Below are 15,256 nucleotides of genomic sequence, written 5' to 3'. Positions count from 1 at the left end.
TTTTTTTTTTTTTTTTTTTTTTTTTTTATCTCATGGCCTTCGTACAAATTACCCATGAGATAATTAACTGATGTTTTTTTACCTCTTCAAAACGAATGGAAAAAAAAAAAAAAAAAATTCCGAGTAAGTTTTTTTTCTTCAAGATTTCACAGCTCGGAACAAAAACTGAAAAAAAAAAAGAAAAGAAAAAATCCGAATTACGGCTCCGATTTGTTTCCCAATCGCCGGCGGAAAATCAGATCCGGCCGCCGGGAAAATAATTTGTTTTGATGTGAATTATATGATTTTAGTCTTCAGAGATGCTCTCTAAATGCGGCCGCCATACAACGACGCGGCTGCCGCTGCGGCGGTCCCGCCGCGACGGTTTCTTGTCGGAGACAATATCGGAGAGGTAGGAGGTAGCGTCAACGGGGACGGCGGCGGTAGAGTTCTTGGTTTTTTTTGACGAATTTTTGAAGGTGTTGCCGCCGTTTTTTTTCTTCTCCGGCAAGGAAGTGGCCGGAATCAAGAAATAAATACTGCCCCTTTTGAGCTCTGATTCCGGGGAGAGAATCAGAATCCGGCGAACGACTCCTTGTGAAGAAGGCTTACTAAGAACATGATTTGGGTTGGCTTTGAGAACCTCGCCGGCGGTGATGGGATGGGCAATTTCCTCCACATGGCCGCTCAAATGGACGATCCGGATCAAATCTAGAGCTCCACAAGGAAGAACACATGCCAAACAGCACCTTAAACTGTTACCCATTTCCCCAAAAAATAAAATTTCAACTTTATCTCTAAAATGTTTGAATTTTTATGAATGGAGGAAGAAGAAGGAAGGATTCAAAGGGATATATAAAGAACCCCAAAATTACTCGTACGAACAAAACAACAAGTCGTGGATGTGAAGTTACGAGATTGCCCTTTGGAGTAAATCGCAATTCTTGTGGCCTTTTGTTTGTATTTGAAAAATAATTTGTTTTGGTGGTGGGGCTGTTTGGCAACGGTGATAGGGTATCCCTAAAATTATTGGGCAGCTGGCCTAGGGCAGGGCCATGAGAAAATTCATATTAATAACCAAAACATTATTATTATTATTATTATTATTATTATTATTATTATTATTATTATGGCAACCACTAATTTTAAGTTTTAATTAAGCTAAGTCGTAAACCATACACCATCATTAAATTCACTCAACGTGATTATGTGATTCTTAATTAAGGTCAACTTTTTTAATTATTAATTAAGCTATGATCTTACCTTGTATTTGAATTCATGGCACATAATATTATATATATATATATATATATATATATATATATATATATATATATATATATGCATTATTTTAAGGCTTATATAGAGGCCCCACAAATGTGACGAGATTTAATCATGCCGAATAATTAATATACATAAAGTATATGGGATAAGGCCAATGAAGTCATTATAAAATAGCACATTGAATAAATAACATGACAATGTCACTTCCGGTCGTAAATGAAACAAAGGGTTTGAATTTTTGGGCTAAAAGCAATTGATTATGAGTCGAGATGCGAGCTTTTCGGGACATTTTAGGAGCCCTAAAGGGTTCATTATGGGGGGTTTGGTTAAGTATGTTGGGTGAATGGGGGCTGCAAATCCACGTATTTTTGTGTCTGTTTGTATGAAATTATATAAAGTTAAGCTCCACTAAGCTCCTTTGGAGGGACGAAGCTTCGTGGGACATGCACGAATGGACCTCATTTTAGAGGCACCGACCATGTTCTAATCTCCAACAAACAACTTTTTTAATAAAAGAATCCCTCACCTATTTATTATTGGTCTCTATTTATAAAATTTTATGTACCATCAAAACTTTTTAATATAAATTTATTAAAATTTTGTACTTGGTACCCTTTTTAATCTAAACGAGTGTCTCGAGTTTGCAAAAAAATAACATAAAAGATCTACGATGATTCATAGTAATAAGTGAAATAGTATAGATGTACCGTTAAATTACGAGGATTGTTTACTATCATAACTAACCGTCCCTTCCCGTAGTATACCTTGCATGCCCATGCCCATGCCTTAACTTGAGATTAGATATGCATACACAAAAGAAAAATATCGCAAAGGGGGATCGAAAACTGTTTAATATTAGTAAGCTTTCATGCACGTAGAAGAGTGGTTGTCACAAGTCAAAATCACAAAATGGCCCGACAATTCTGACCCATTAATGGGTAATTATCATAAGGTCATATCATAGTGTTCCAATACATGTAAAAGGTCATAAGTTACCGATACTTGACAATATCTTAAAGAACACCATAGCATATAAACTAGACTCGTCTAACTGAAACAAATCTATAATAGTACAAACCTACTGCTAACACATATTGTCCACTTTGATGTATTACATATTGCCGTCAGCCTCATAGTTTTAAAACGCGTCTATTAGAAAGAGGTTTCCACACTCTTATAAGAAATGCTTTCTTTCTCTCTCTAATTTGCCTAAACAACGCTGAATTCAACTTGAACTAGATTCTCATGTTCAATACTCATGCGAATGAGGCAACATGTTTCAACATCGTTGCATAATTGCCAACGATCCCTCCTCCTAACTCTGTTCCCCCACGGTACACTTTGATAGACAACCCCGACAATACCATGGCATCAGTCGAACTCATAATCATGGGAAAACAAAACCGAAACCCACATCCGAAATCCAACCGAAAAATCAAAGGAAGATGAATTGAAGTAAGTTAATTGTACAAGTATGGGACAAAGAATTATAGGGCATGGCAATGGGCAACGCACGAGGGTTGGGCACATTGAAAAGATTCCTAAACTAATTGTTGTAAGAAACAGGCAGATTGAATCTAAACAAAGATGGAATCATTTGCATTATAATTGAAGAACGTGAGGGAAGACTGTCATTACACCAAAGCCAAGCTGGGAAAACCCCCCCTTAATCAATTTCTTAATCACAACAACATTAATTACTAATTATTAATTAAAAATTAAAGAAATGGTAGTATGTGAGTGCATGATTGAGGCCAACCATGCATTGCCGTGGTACTTGTTCTTGTGAAGCTCTAATTTAATTCTCCGTTTGTAGGGATTGATGAAGATGTTTTGTAGTTTTCAATCTTTAATTCAACATAGCTGGCAATTTACTCTTATTATATTCACATTTCCCCCATCTCATTCAACATTCAATGCATCTATTATTGCATAAACAATTCTAAGTGTGTGAGCTAACTTGCACGTATTTCGACAATTTTTACGAGATAATCGTCTAATCTTGTTAAAATTAGTTATGGGTGTATACGGGTTGAGTTGGGTTGGGTTGGGTTGGGTTGGGTTGGAAAAATCTTTTGAACCAACTTGAAATTTCAAGTTGGTTAGATTGGTGATTCGAGTAACCTATCTTAATCTGGATCTTGAATTGACTACAGATATTCTCAATCATTTTACTAGACCTCTACTAGAATGAGAACTGTGGTTGGCAAACTCTCCTCGATCATCCAATATCAAGAATACATTATAAGCATCTTCAAATTTCTCACCAAGCTCAAAGGTGACATATTCAAGATGTTCGTATTTTCTTTCCCAACTTTTCAAGTGATCCAGAGCACCGATCTTGGTGTTATTACCCAACTTGTCTTTACGAGTGTAGGTCAATAACACCCAACTTATCTTCGAATAGAGCTCACAACCTAATCTTCTATTTTCAGGTTGGGTTTGGTTGGATTTTTGGTACATAGCAATAAGACATGAAACTCAAACATTCACTATCAGAACCCATCACTAAAATCGGTTACAAACATCAAATATTCTTGATTTTCGTAATAATATTAAAAGTATGGTTTGAGTTAGGAAGTAACCTTATTTTGATGTTGATTGGGTTAGTTGGGTTGACCCAACTAAAAAAATGTCAATGTGTGACTTAGATTTTGTTTTTGATTTTCCAAAAATTCTACCCCACCCAAACTAAATAAAATCTATCAGATTCTACATCTGGACCCAAACTAAATAAAATCTGTCAGATTCTACGTCGATTGGAGAAGGGAATGGAATATTCTTTATATAAGAGTGTGAAAACCTCTCCCTAGTAGACATGTTTTACAACCGTGAGGCTGACGATGATACGTAACGGGCATACAAAATCTAGTTGTTTATTGTAAAATATAACTCAACCCAACGTTTATAGTTTGTGCTTTTTTGCCCAAGTTAATCAGATTCTCGAGTCATACGAGCACTTCTAATTTTAGTTGTTTATTGTAAGATATTAAATTTTAGATAGATGGTCACTCTTGAACTTCTATCATCTACCCAACATTTTTTTTTTTTTTTTTTTTATCGATAGCAAACTCAAGGTGGATATAGCTTCATAAATTCAAATTTCGTTGAGCTGAAAATATTAGAATTTCAAGTTAAAATACAATGAGAACAATGGTTTCTCATCTAAGTATCCAAAATTACGTTCATGATTTGATACAGTTCTCATAAATAGTCTCGTCCCTACCATAAAAACTTCTTAGAATAAATAAAATCGTACCGACCAAATTTAATATAGAACGAAGACGCCGAGCCAAAGAAAGAGATAAGATGAGGAAAGTATGAAAATAGTTGCATAGGTAGGGTTGGGGCATGTGGGTTTGTGGGGTTTGGGTTTGATGGGATGGTTGGTAAGATCATAGATATATATACATATCGGTGGAATGGAATGGTCCTTCTGATCCAAATGTACCTTAATGTCCCATTCTCATTTCACGAACAGACCTACTTCCCAAACCGTGTGGCATTCATTACACTTTCTCCATCATCTTTTAACTATTTCTTATATGAACTTCCAAAAGAATATGAACCAATCCCTCACCTTGGAGCCCCCAGATGGTAGGAGATGGCGAGAGCCCAACCACCCTAAGATTTAACGTATTATACCATTTGTACTTAAACGTTAGATATTCGAATCTCCATTTACGAATCAAATCGTTTTTGTTTGTCTAAAACAAATAGAGTTTCCTTGTGTGAGATCCCATATGTGCTAGTGAGGAGGTTGAGTCCGAAGGGAGATAGACTGGGAGGTCCCACATCGATTGGAGAAAGGAACGAGTACTAATGAGAACGCTAGGTCCCGAAGGAGGGTGAACTATGAGATCTCACATCAGTTGAGGTGGAAAAAGTCTAGAAAGGACAATATCTACTAGGGTTAGATTTGGATCGTGCCTGCAAAAAAGATATCTTGTGGAGCATTGAAAATGCAAGAAAATCTTTGAGTAGGTAAGCCAATGAGATATTAGGTTGACCCTCGAGTGGAATTTGTAGATCAAACCAACCCCTTCCTTTGTTTTGGAGTATATATAATTTTATAACTTTGCTTCTATGTCTCCACACATCAAGCTTTTGATACTCATAATCTTTGCTTGGTACACGTTCGTGTTCGTGTTCGTGTTCGTGTCGTTAACCTTCTAATCGAAGAATTTAAACGTTTATTGTATTATAATGATAAAAAAAATAGTCACAATTTTTTTTTTTTTTAAAATGAAATGATTATAAATTAAAATGAGCTGGAATTGAATTATTTTTCCATTATTGAGATTGCTATATAGATGAGTTTCTTAAGGTCAAAAGTCAACATAATGTCACCAAAACCCATTAATGCAATCTTTTTTTTGTCCAATTATACATTTACAATCACTTCTAATCTATTATTTAAAAAATATAAAGGCTAAATTAATTTTTTTTTAAAATCTATATTTTGTATTTTTTTTAAACATATTTAAACGTAAAAATAAAAAAATACTCGTTAATTTTGGAAGAAAACTCTTGTCACTTTGTTTAAAAAATAGAGTTATTTTTAATCTCCTAAAAAACTTTTCAAGACTATTAATAAAATTTTTGAAACACTGTCCAAAAGTTTAAGGATATTTTTGAAACAAAATACAAACGTTTTCATTTAAAGCTAACGAAATTATCATACATACATATATACATACATACATACATACATCGAGTGTATACAACGAAATTAATACTACACTAGCATTAGTAAGATTGAGACAAAATAGTGACAAATTGAAAACATTGATCAAAGTCAACTCGATGGGTAGATTGGTCATTTTTTACCCACCTCCTCCAACTAGGGATGTGAATGAGTCCTCAATGAGGGTTTTAGGGTTTGTAGAGAGAGAAAATGAAATTGGCTCGAAGTAGTAGTTTGGGGTCGGAATTTTATCAGAGTTCCTTCACAAGAAACACTAAGTGGCTTTGAGAGAACCATTATAGGCTTTTGTCTTTAAATCTGTCAAGAATCGAGTAATAGCCAAAAGCTAGCGTTTTGGGTTCTTAATTTTTATTTTCGGTAAAATTCGAGAACTTCTCTTGTAATTAAGTTTTGAATTTTTAGGGTGTTGTTATTGGGAATTTTACACCATTTTGACAAGAAAGTCAGAGTTGATTATGATCGTAGATAGAGTTCTATTGAACCCCCAAAAAATGGTAAAAACATTGTTCTTGACATTAATGATGAAAATTATGATGAAATCTAGAAAACTTGTCTATTGAACGTTTGAAGAAGACGAACAAATGAGCGGAGGTATGCATTGCACCGCTTGAGGGACATGTGTCGGAGTCACAACAATGCGTCTGCGGTTGGCCTAAGGGGAGACGCATGTCGACGGGTTGTTGGCTTGGAGCAACCCGACCCAATCTGTCGCTTGCATTCGATCAGTCTAGCGCCCGAAACTTGAATTGCCCACTTGAACTGACCCATAATGGAAATGCCATTGGAGCGTTGATCATACAGGTAGCAATTGAAGTTGACACGTACTAAGGAATCGTGCCCCCCAATTTGGGGTGACTAAATGGTCTATGGGATGGGTTTGTCAGCTAACCGCTAAGGTAGCTACTCATGTCTGTGAACAACAAGAGCTATATATCTAGATTGCTTATTGAACATATTTATATTCACATCCCTTTTCCTTTCTTTTTCAAGTGTCCCAATGCTACTAGTCGAGGTGAAGGAGCGTTCAAGAGCTGTGCAGTTACAAAGGGGGACATTCCGAAGTGTGGGTTCGTCTTTTATGTTTGAACCCGTATCCACATCCCATTGTTGTAATTGAATTTTATTTTGGATTTAAATTTTTTTTGTAACATATATTTTGTATTATCGTCCGGCAACCAATAAATGAGTGCATTAAAATTTTATTTTGTCCGTTACAAGTTTTGTTTAAAAAAAAGATATTGTAACTGCAATTGTAATATACTTAACAAATAATGATAAACTATATTATTATTATTTAAAATAAAAAGAAAGAAACCGAAAGAACCATTTGAAACATATATTGAATGGCCTTAAATTACTCAAAACTAAATAACTCCATGTAGAAACCCTAAGTTATGTCTTTCGAATCCTATAAAAACATACACCAATTCACAAAGATGATATCAAAACCAACTTGAAGAACACCCGCAATGGCACGAGTGAACTATCTCATTGCTGCTCTATCACTCTATATAATTTGGTCATTATGTATTATCAAATTGGGCAGTACTTCTGATCTTAAAATTTCTCGATCATTTCCTGCCATTCTTATTTTTGGTGATTCTACGGTGGATACTGGAAATAACAACTTTATTTCCACAATTTTCAAGGCTAATTACTCTCCATATGGCAAAGATTTTCCTGGTCATATGGCTACTGGAAGGTTTAGTAATGGAAAACTCATTCCTGACATGGTGGCTTCTAGGTTGGGGATAAAGGAGCTTGTTCCTCCATTTTTGGATCCAAAATTGTCTAAGGATGACGTGAAAACAGGAGTTAGTTTTGCATCAGCTGGCACAGGGTTTGATGATCTAACTGCTACGATATCCAAAGTTATTCCTGTGATGAAGCAAATTGATCTTTTCAAGAACTACACTCAAAGGCTTCAAAGGATTGCGGGCGTGGATGAAAGTAAGAAGATTATTGGTAGCGCTTTGGTTATTATTAGTGCAGGAACTAATGATTTGAACATCAATTTCTACGACATTCCCACAAGGAAACTACAGTACAATATTAGCGGTTACCAAGATTTCATACTGAATAGATTACAAAGCTTTATCAAGGTAAATTATACCGTGTGCCCGTATTAATCATAATCAATGTTTGTTAACACAATAATCAAAATGTTAAAATGTAACTTTTCATCTTCATTATTTGATTGAAAATGAACAGGAAATTTACCAGCTCGGATGTCGCAATATAGTGGTTGCTGGCCTCCCTCCGGTTGGTTGTCTTCCCATTCAAGAGACTGTATCGTTTGAAAATCCCCTACATCGAATATGTTTGGAAGATCAAAACTCGGACTCCAAATCCTATAATCAGAAGCTTTCAAAGTTGTTGAGCAATTTACAATCGCAACTACCTGGAAGCACAATGTTGTATGCTGACATTTACACCCCTCTCATCGACATGATCAATAATCCTCACCAATATGGTAAGTTGGTGCCAATTGAAATAGAAAAATTTATCAACTTAAAAGATCTAACGTCATAAATATTTTGAGGAAATCAAGTTTTAAGAATTGTTTTTAACTAAATTTTGTTTGGGGCATTTGGTTGTATAGGTTTTGAGCATACGAACAGAGGTTGTTGTGGAACTGGATTGGCAGAAGCAGGACCTCTATGTAATGCCCTAACCCCAACGTGTGAAGATCCATCAAAGTACATATTTTGGGATAGCATCCATCCAACTGAATCAGTCTACAAGTCCATCACTGAATCGCTTCTCAAACAATTTTTTTGATCATACTCGAAAAGTTTAAGCATTGAATTCGTCTTTTACCTTTGCAAGATTTTCCTAATTATTTTAAAGTTTAATTTTACTTAGAATAGTGTATTTCTTTAAGATAATTTATCTATTATAAGAATTGTAAAACCTCAAAATAACAAAATAAAATAATAAAGTTCTCCACATCCCTTTATTCATATATGTATACCAAACCAATAAACATGGGTTTGATATCACTAATCAATGAAGTAAATAGAGAATTCTCTTACAAAACAACTATCCGATTTTGATTTGCCTTTCACCCCTAGCAACAAGTCATCCCCGTATGTTCACCTTCATTTCTCTATTATGAGCGTGCAGTTAGGTAAAATTCAATTGCTTAGGAGATACCTTCCTAACTTTTCTGCTAGATTTTTTTTAAGGCATAAAATACCCTTATTCGCGATTCAAGTATGCCAAGTATTTCATATTTTTCACTTGTAAGTTTCAATTATATTATCAAACGGTAAGAATTGACTAGAGTTGATAAATTTGTGTTTAGGTACTAAGTCTTGAAATCTGTTTTCAACTTAATTATAGGTCACCCAACTTTAATTGGTCTAGGCCTAGCTCAACGGTCCTGGGAGTAGAAAGAGAGGTGGAAGCTTTGTTGACACCGTACGAATGACTAACGACCTGGAGGCTATCTTTTTCTTGCTGAGTTGCTACAATCTTTCTATTCTTTGACCCTGGTAGCTTACTTTGTTACGTAGTGAAGGATTAGTGACTTGGATTGAAGCGCGACCTCGTATACTCTGTAAAGACAGTATGGTGTTAATCTGAACATCATCCATGGAAGGTTAGGTGGTAGACCCTTCCATGAGACCATAAAGTCACTAAACCTTGAGGGAGCGACCCCTTGTGTGTCGGCCAACTACTGGGTTAACATATGTGATCTCACGCCCCCTGTCACAAACAGGTTTAAGCATATAAGCCTTATTCAGGAGACTGCTGGTCATTTCCATATGAGTGTGACACATAGTCATCTCAACGCACCTTCCCTATCTAGCTTGTGCCTATCTCGACGGTGCGAGTACTGGAGTACAATCTCGAAAAAAAGAGTACGACAGTGGATAGGTAGCAAAACTTTAATGACACTGTTATGAGCCTGAAGAACTACCTTGGTCGTCCTTGGTTGCCATGGAGGTCAACTAGGTTCTTAGGGGTTTCTAAGCAGTTTAAATCTCTTCTCTCGTTTTCAAAATGCTTGGTGTTAGCTCCTCGAGGCTAATCCAAGTTCCTAGGTTCACTCAAATCTAAACCTCCTATCCCCGCTCACGATCCTAGAGTGAATGGTCTACTGGAAACGTTTTGACTTAGGTCAACATGTAAACTGCACTAACGGTAGCGCCGTAATCCTAATTGAGTTCTATCATGCATGCTCTACCAGGTTACTCCGTTTTGACTCTTTGAGTCTTTCTTAGTTTGGGAGCACTAGGAACTAGACCCTCTACCGTCACTCACAACCCTAAAGTGCTCAGTCTACTTAAAACATCATGACCTAGGTCATCATCTAGCCAACCTAACTCTAACGCCCTAGCTCTGTGCAGGTAAACACACTCCACAAGGAGAACACACAATCAAACACCTGAAGCTAATACATTGTGTATCATGCTCACATACAAGCAAACAAGTTCAACGGGGGAGACAACATCTATCAATCACCCAGAACACATATCGCAATAGTCCATCCTCCTTTCTAACACAGTAGAAAACATATAACACAACATTCATCACAAATCTCATCATAGGGACATATTGGTAATTTCTTAAATCATGCATAACATAATCATCCATATTGTCTCACTTGTATTTTAGTCGTGCATATTCTCTTCCATATTTTAGTTGGACCATTGATTTATTTTATTTAAATTCATGTTATCTATTTTTCCTTGTTAATTACTGTATTGTTTTAAAATTTTATTATGAATATTTAAGTCTCACGCAACCTTTTTTTCTTTCCACCTTCAGTTCATAATATTTTTCTTTTTAATTTGTTGAACCAAAACATTCATGAATCAAATTCTTAAATTGACATTTTAAATCATATATAAAACTTTAATTAAGATTGATAGAGAGCGGGATAAGAGAAAGGATAACTGTCAACTATCAAGTGTCGAGAAACAATTATGGGTGTGGAGTGGTTTTCTACTAAGTACGACTAAGAATATCTAAACCATATTTTAACTCGCTAGTAAAAAGATCATCAGTAATGATGAAGCTTCAAGACTAGGAAAGTAATTGAGAGAGCAAAAATTCTTTGTAGTAAACTCAAAATGAAGCTTGCGAATAAAGTTGTCAAGAAGAGATCGGTTGTTGCCCGTAAGAATAATGTCATTAAAGTAACGAAGAAAATAGATAAGATTTGACTGTTGATGAAAGAAAAAAAGAGACGTGTCAACACGACTACAAGAAAAACCAAGTGTGAGAAGAAATGATTTGAAACGCTAAAATCAGGTGCGAGGAACTTGCTTTAAGCCATAGAGGAATTTCTTTAATAGACGACATGAGTGGGAAAGTGAGAATCAATATACCCATAAGAATGTTTCATATAAAAATGTACGGTAAGAGGGCCATTGAGAGACATTCTTGACACCAAGTTACCAAAGAAACCATTTATTTATGACAACAAAAGAAAGTACAACACAGATAGCAGTAGCTTTAACAAGACTGAAAATGTTAGTGTAGTTGAGACAAGGAATCTGAGTATAATCTTGTGCAACAAGACGAGTCTTGAAAAGCTTGACAAATCCATCAAGCAAATATTTAGTGTGAAACACCCATTTAGAGCCCACGATGTTGCTGTTGCATAGGCGAAGAACCAAAATCTAAGTGTCATTTGTTGTAAAGCTCGAATTTCCTCATCCATGGCAGCAATCCAAACACGATTCTTAGTAGTAGATTTGAATTCTCTTGGCTCAATGAAAGCAAGAAGAGCAAAAAGAAGTCCAAATGAGCCCAAAACATAAAAAAGTTGTTGGATGACGAGTTTTGAAATATCAAATTTTGCTCGTGTGATTGTAGGATCAGAGCCCAAAGAAGATGAGGAATCAACAGCATGTTCAATAGAGGGCGAATCAAAACCAAAGGTGGCAAAGAGGAACCTACGAGAGAAGTATCAATTTGCACATACACATCCCCAAAGTCATAACAAATATCACATGGAGAGGAGCTAGATCGAGGAATGTGCAGTGAAGAAGGGGTAGGGGGATCAATACGGTAAAGATGCGACTCCAAGAAATTTGAAATATGAAAAGAGGAAAAAGACCTAGGGACAGTAGGAAAAAGAGCTTCATCGAATTGAATGTGACCGGTGATATATAGCCTAGTGGTGGTTTGATCAAGACAACAAAACCTTTTATGCATTTGAAATAATATAAGTTTCATTTTACTCTAACCTAGACACCTTGTCCACCTTGATGCATTTGAACTTTTCGTCCAACCGAATCTGCTACATGCAAATCATAGCATCTCATTGATTATTGTATATTATTTTTTGAGATTTAATGACCTTTCAGTTTCTATAGTTGATACCCCTCTCAGTTTCTATAGTCGATACCCCTTTCAGTTTATACTCAATAACTTCTCTGTCATCGCCTCTTGAAGTTGTTCTAGGTACCTTGATCTCAACTATATAAATTAACAAATAAACTATATATATATTTGTTTAAAAAAAAGACAAATAAATGGAATGAACGATTTGAAACAATATAGCATTCAATGGCCTTAAATTGCTCGCAACGAAATAATTCCATGCACAAACCATAAAGAGCTTACTTTTATCTCTTTCAAACCCTATTAATACATACATCAATTGATAAAGATGATACCAAAAAATACTTGAAGAACACCGCCAATGGCACGAGTGAATTATCTTATTGCTGCTCTATCACTCTACATAATTTTGTCATTATATATTAGCAAATTTTGCAGTGCTTTTGATCTTAAAATTTCTTGATCTTTTCCTGCCATTCTTATTTTTGGTGATTCTACGGTAGATACGGGAAATAACAACTTCATTCCCACAATTTTCAAGGCTAATTACTCTCCATATGGTAAAGATTTTCGTGGTCATACTGCTATTGGAAGGTTTAGTAATAGAAAACTCATTCCTAACATCGTGGCTTCTAGATTGGGGATAAAGGAGCTTGTTCCTCCATTTTTGGATCCAAAATTGTCGAATGATGACGTGAGAACAGGAGTCAGTTTCGCATCAGCTGGCACAGGATTTGATGATCTAACTGCTACGGTATCCAAAGCTATTCCTGTGATGAAGCAAATTGATCTTTTCAAGAACTATATTCAAAGGCTTCGAAGGATTGTGGGTGTGGATGAAAGTAAGAAGATTATTGATAGCGCTTTGGTTATTATTAGTGCAGGAACTAATGATTTGAACATCAATTTCTACGACCTTCCCACAAGGAAACTACAGTACAATATTAGTGGTTACCAAGATTTTATACCGAATAGACTACAAATCTTTATCAAGGTAAATTATATCGTGTGCCCATATTAATCATAATCATTGTTTGTTAACACAATAATCAAAATGTCAAATTATAACTTTTCATCTTCATTATTTGATTGTAAATGAACAGGAAATTTATCAGCTTGGATGTCGCAGTATAGTGGTTGCTAGCCTCCCTCCGGTTGGTTGTCTTCCCATTCAAGAGACTGTATCGTTTCAAAATCCCCGAACATGTTTGGAAGATCAAAACTTGGACTCCAAGTCGTATAATCAGAAGCTTTCAAAGTTGTTGAGCAATCTACAACCGCAACTATGTAGAAGCACAATGTTGTACGCTGACATTTACACCCCTCTCATCGACATGATCAATAATCCTCACCAATATGGTAAGTTGGTGCCCATTGAAATAGAAAATTTATCAACATAGAGGATCTAAGTCATAAATATTTTGAGGAAATCAAGTTTTAAGAATCATTTTCAACTGAATTGGGGCATTTTGTTGTACAGGTTTTGAGCATTCGAACACAGGTTTTTGTGGAACTGGATTGGATGAAGCAGGACCTCTATGTAATGCCCTAACCCCAACGTGTGAAGATCCATCAAAATACATATTTTGGGATGGCATCCATCCGACTGAAGTAGTCTACAAGTTCATAACTGAATCGCTTCTCAAGCAATTTTTCTTATCATGCTGGAAAAGTTTAAGCATTGAATTTGTCTTTTACCTTCCTAGTTATTTTGTAGTGTATTTCTTAAGTTTAAATAGGTAATTTAACTATTATAAAAATTTTAAAACCTCAAAATAAAATAATAAAGTTCTCCACAAGCTCCTTATTCATATACCTATTTTCATTTGTAAGTTTCAATTATATTTTCAAACGGTAAGGGTTGGTTTGTGATGCTCGAGTTGAGTTACAAAAGGTAGAATTGATAAATTTGTGTTTAGGCACTAAGTTTTGAAATCTATTTTCAACTTAATTATAGGTCACATAAACATAATGGGTCTAGGCCTGACTCAATGGTCCTATGAGTGGAAAGAGAAGTGGAAGCTTTGTTGACACCGTACCAACAACTAATAACCTCGAGCCTACCTTTGTCTTGTTGAGTTGCTACCATCTTTCTATTCTTTGACCTTGGCAGCTTACTTTGTTATGTAGTGAAGGATCAATGACTTGGATTGAAGTGCGACCTCGTATACTCTGTAGGGACAGTATGGTGTTAATCTAAACATCATCCATACAAGGTTAGGTGGTAGACCCTTCCATGAGACCATAAAGTCACTAAACTTTGAGGGAGCGACCCCCTGTGTGTCGGCCAGCTACTAGGTTAACATATGTGATCTCGCGCCCCCCTCTCACGAACAGGTTTAAGCATATAGGCCTTATTCAGGAGACCGCTGGTCATTTCCATATGGGTGTAGCACATAGTCATCTCAACGCACATTACCTATTTGCCCTGTGCCTATCTTGATGATGTGAGTACCGGAGTAAAATCTCGAAAAAAAGAATAGGGAATGGATAGGTAGCAAAACGTTAATGACACTGTCTCACTGTTATGAGCCTGAAGAACTACCTTGGTAGTCCTTGGTTGCCATGGAGGTCAACTAGGTTCTTAGGTGTTTCAAGGCAGTTTAAATCTCATCTCTCGTTTTCAAAATGCTTGGGGTTAGCTCCTCGAGGCTAATCCAAGTTCCTAGTGCACTCAGATCTAGACTTCCTATCCCTACTCACGATCCGAGAGTGAATGGTCTATTGGAAACGTTTTGACTTAGGTCAACTTGTAAACTGCACTAATTGTAGCATCGTAATTCTAATTGAGTTCTCTCATGCATGTTTTGGTAGGGAGATATGCCTATCGATCACCTAAACATGTAATCTGTAATGTAAACTTTGCCTTGGTCATATCTAAGAGTTGAGGACATTTATTGGATTCCTAGGGCAAATAGGTAGCTTAAAGCAGGTTGCTGGCTCCAGGTTACTCTCTTTTGACTCTTTGAGTGTTTCTTAGTTTGT

At 36.0% G+C, this 15,256-nt stretch overlaps 2 protein-coding genes and 1 pseudogene across 2 annotated transcripts; 2 read left to right on the top strand and 1 right to left on the bottom strand.

Moving 5' to 3' along the window:
* Window positions 1-24: 24 nt before the first annotated feature.
* Window positions 25-791, bottom strand: LOC111451584. Its single transcript, XM_023092055.1, has one exon. It carries the CDS (start codon window positions 743-745, stop codon window positions 287-289), a length of 459 nt encoding a protein of 152 aa, XP_022947823.1. The 5' UTR covers window positions 746-791; the 3' UTR covers window positions 25-286.
* Window positions 792-7,440: 6,649 nt separating this feature from the next.
* Window positions 7,441-8,752, top strand: LOC111451580 (GDSL esterase/lipase At2g30310-like). The gene is made up of 3 exons (XM_023092052.1): window positions 7,441-8,073; window positions 8,183-8,444; window positions 8,574-8,752. Exons 1-3 carry the CDS (start codon window positions 7,441-7,443, stop codon window positions 8,750-8,752), a joined length of 1,074 nt encoding a protein of 357 aa, XP_022947820.1.
* Window positions 8,753-12,632: 3,880 nt separating this feature from the next.
* Window positions 12,633-14,014, top strand: LOC111451579 (annotated as a pseudogene).
* The last annotated feature ends 1,242 nt before the right edge of the window (window positions 14,015-15,256 follow it).

Source organism: Cucurbita moschata, unplaced genomic scaffold, assembly GCF_002738365.1.
Source record: "Cucurbita moschata cultivar Rifu unplaced genomic scaffold, Cmos_1.0 Cmo_Scf00013, whole genome shotgun sequence".
Lineage (NCBI taxonomy): Eukaryota > Viridiplantae > Streptophyta > Magnoliopsida > Cucurbitales > Cucurbitaceae > Cucurbita > Cucurbita moschata.
This window is presented reverse-complemented; position numbering and strand designations above follow the sequence as displayed.

Bases quoted from the DNA above. Each gene is read 5' to 3' on its own strand.
- LOC111451580 (XM_023092052.1), top strand. From the start codon at position 7,441: ATGGCACGAGTGAACTATCTCATTGCTGCTCTATCACTCTATATAATT. The intron at 8,074-8,182 runs GTAAATTATACC...GAAAATGAACAG, and splicing joins GATTACAAAGCTTTATCAAG to GAAATTTACCAGCTCGGATG. The intron at 8,445-8,573 runs GTAAGTTGGTGC...TTGGTTGTATAG, and splicing joins CAATAATCCTCACCAATATG to GTTTTGAGCATACGAACAGA.
- LOC111451584 (XM_023092055.1), bottom strand. From the start codon at position 745: ATGGGTAACAGTTTAAGGTGCTGTTTGGCATGTGTTCTTCCTTGTGGA.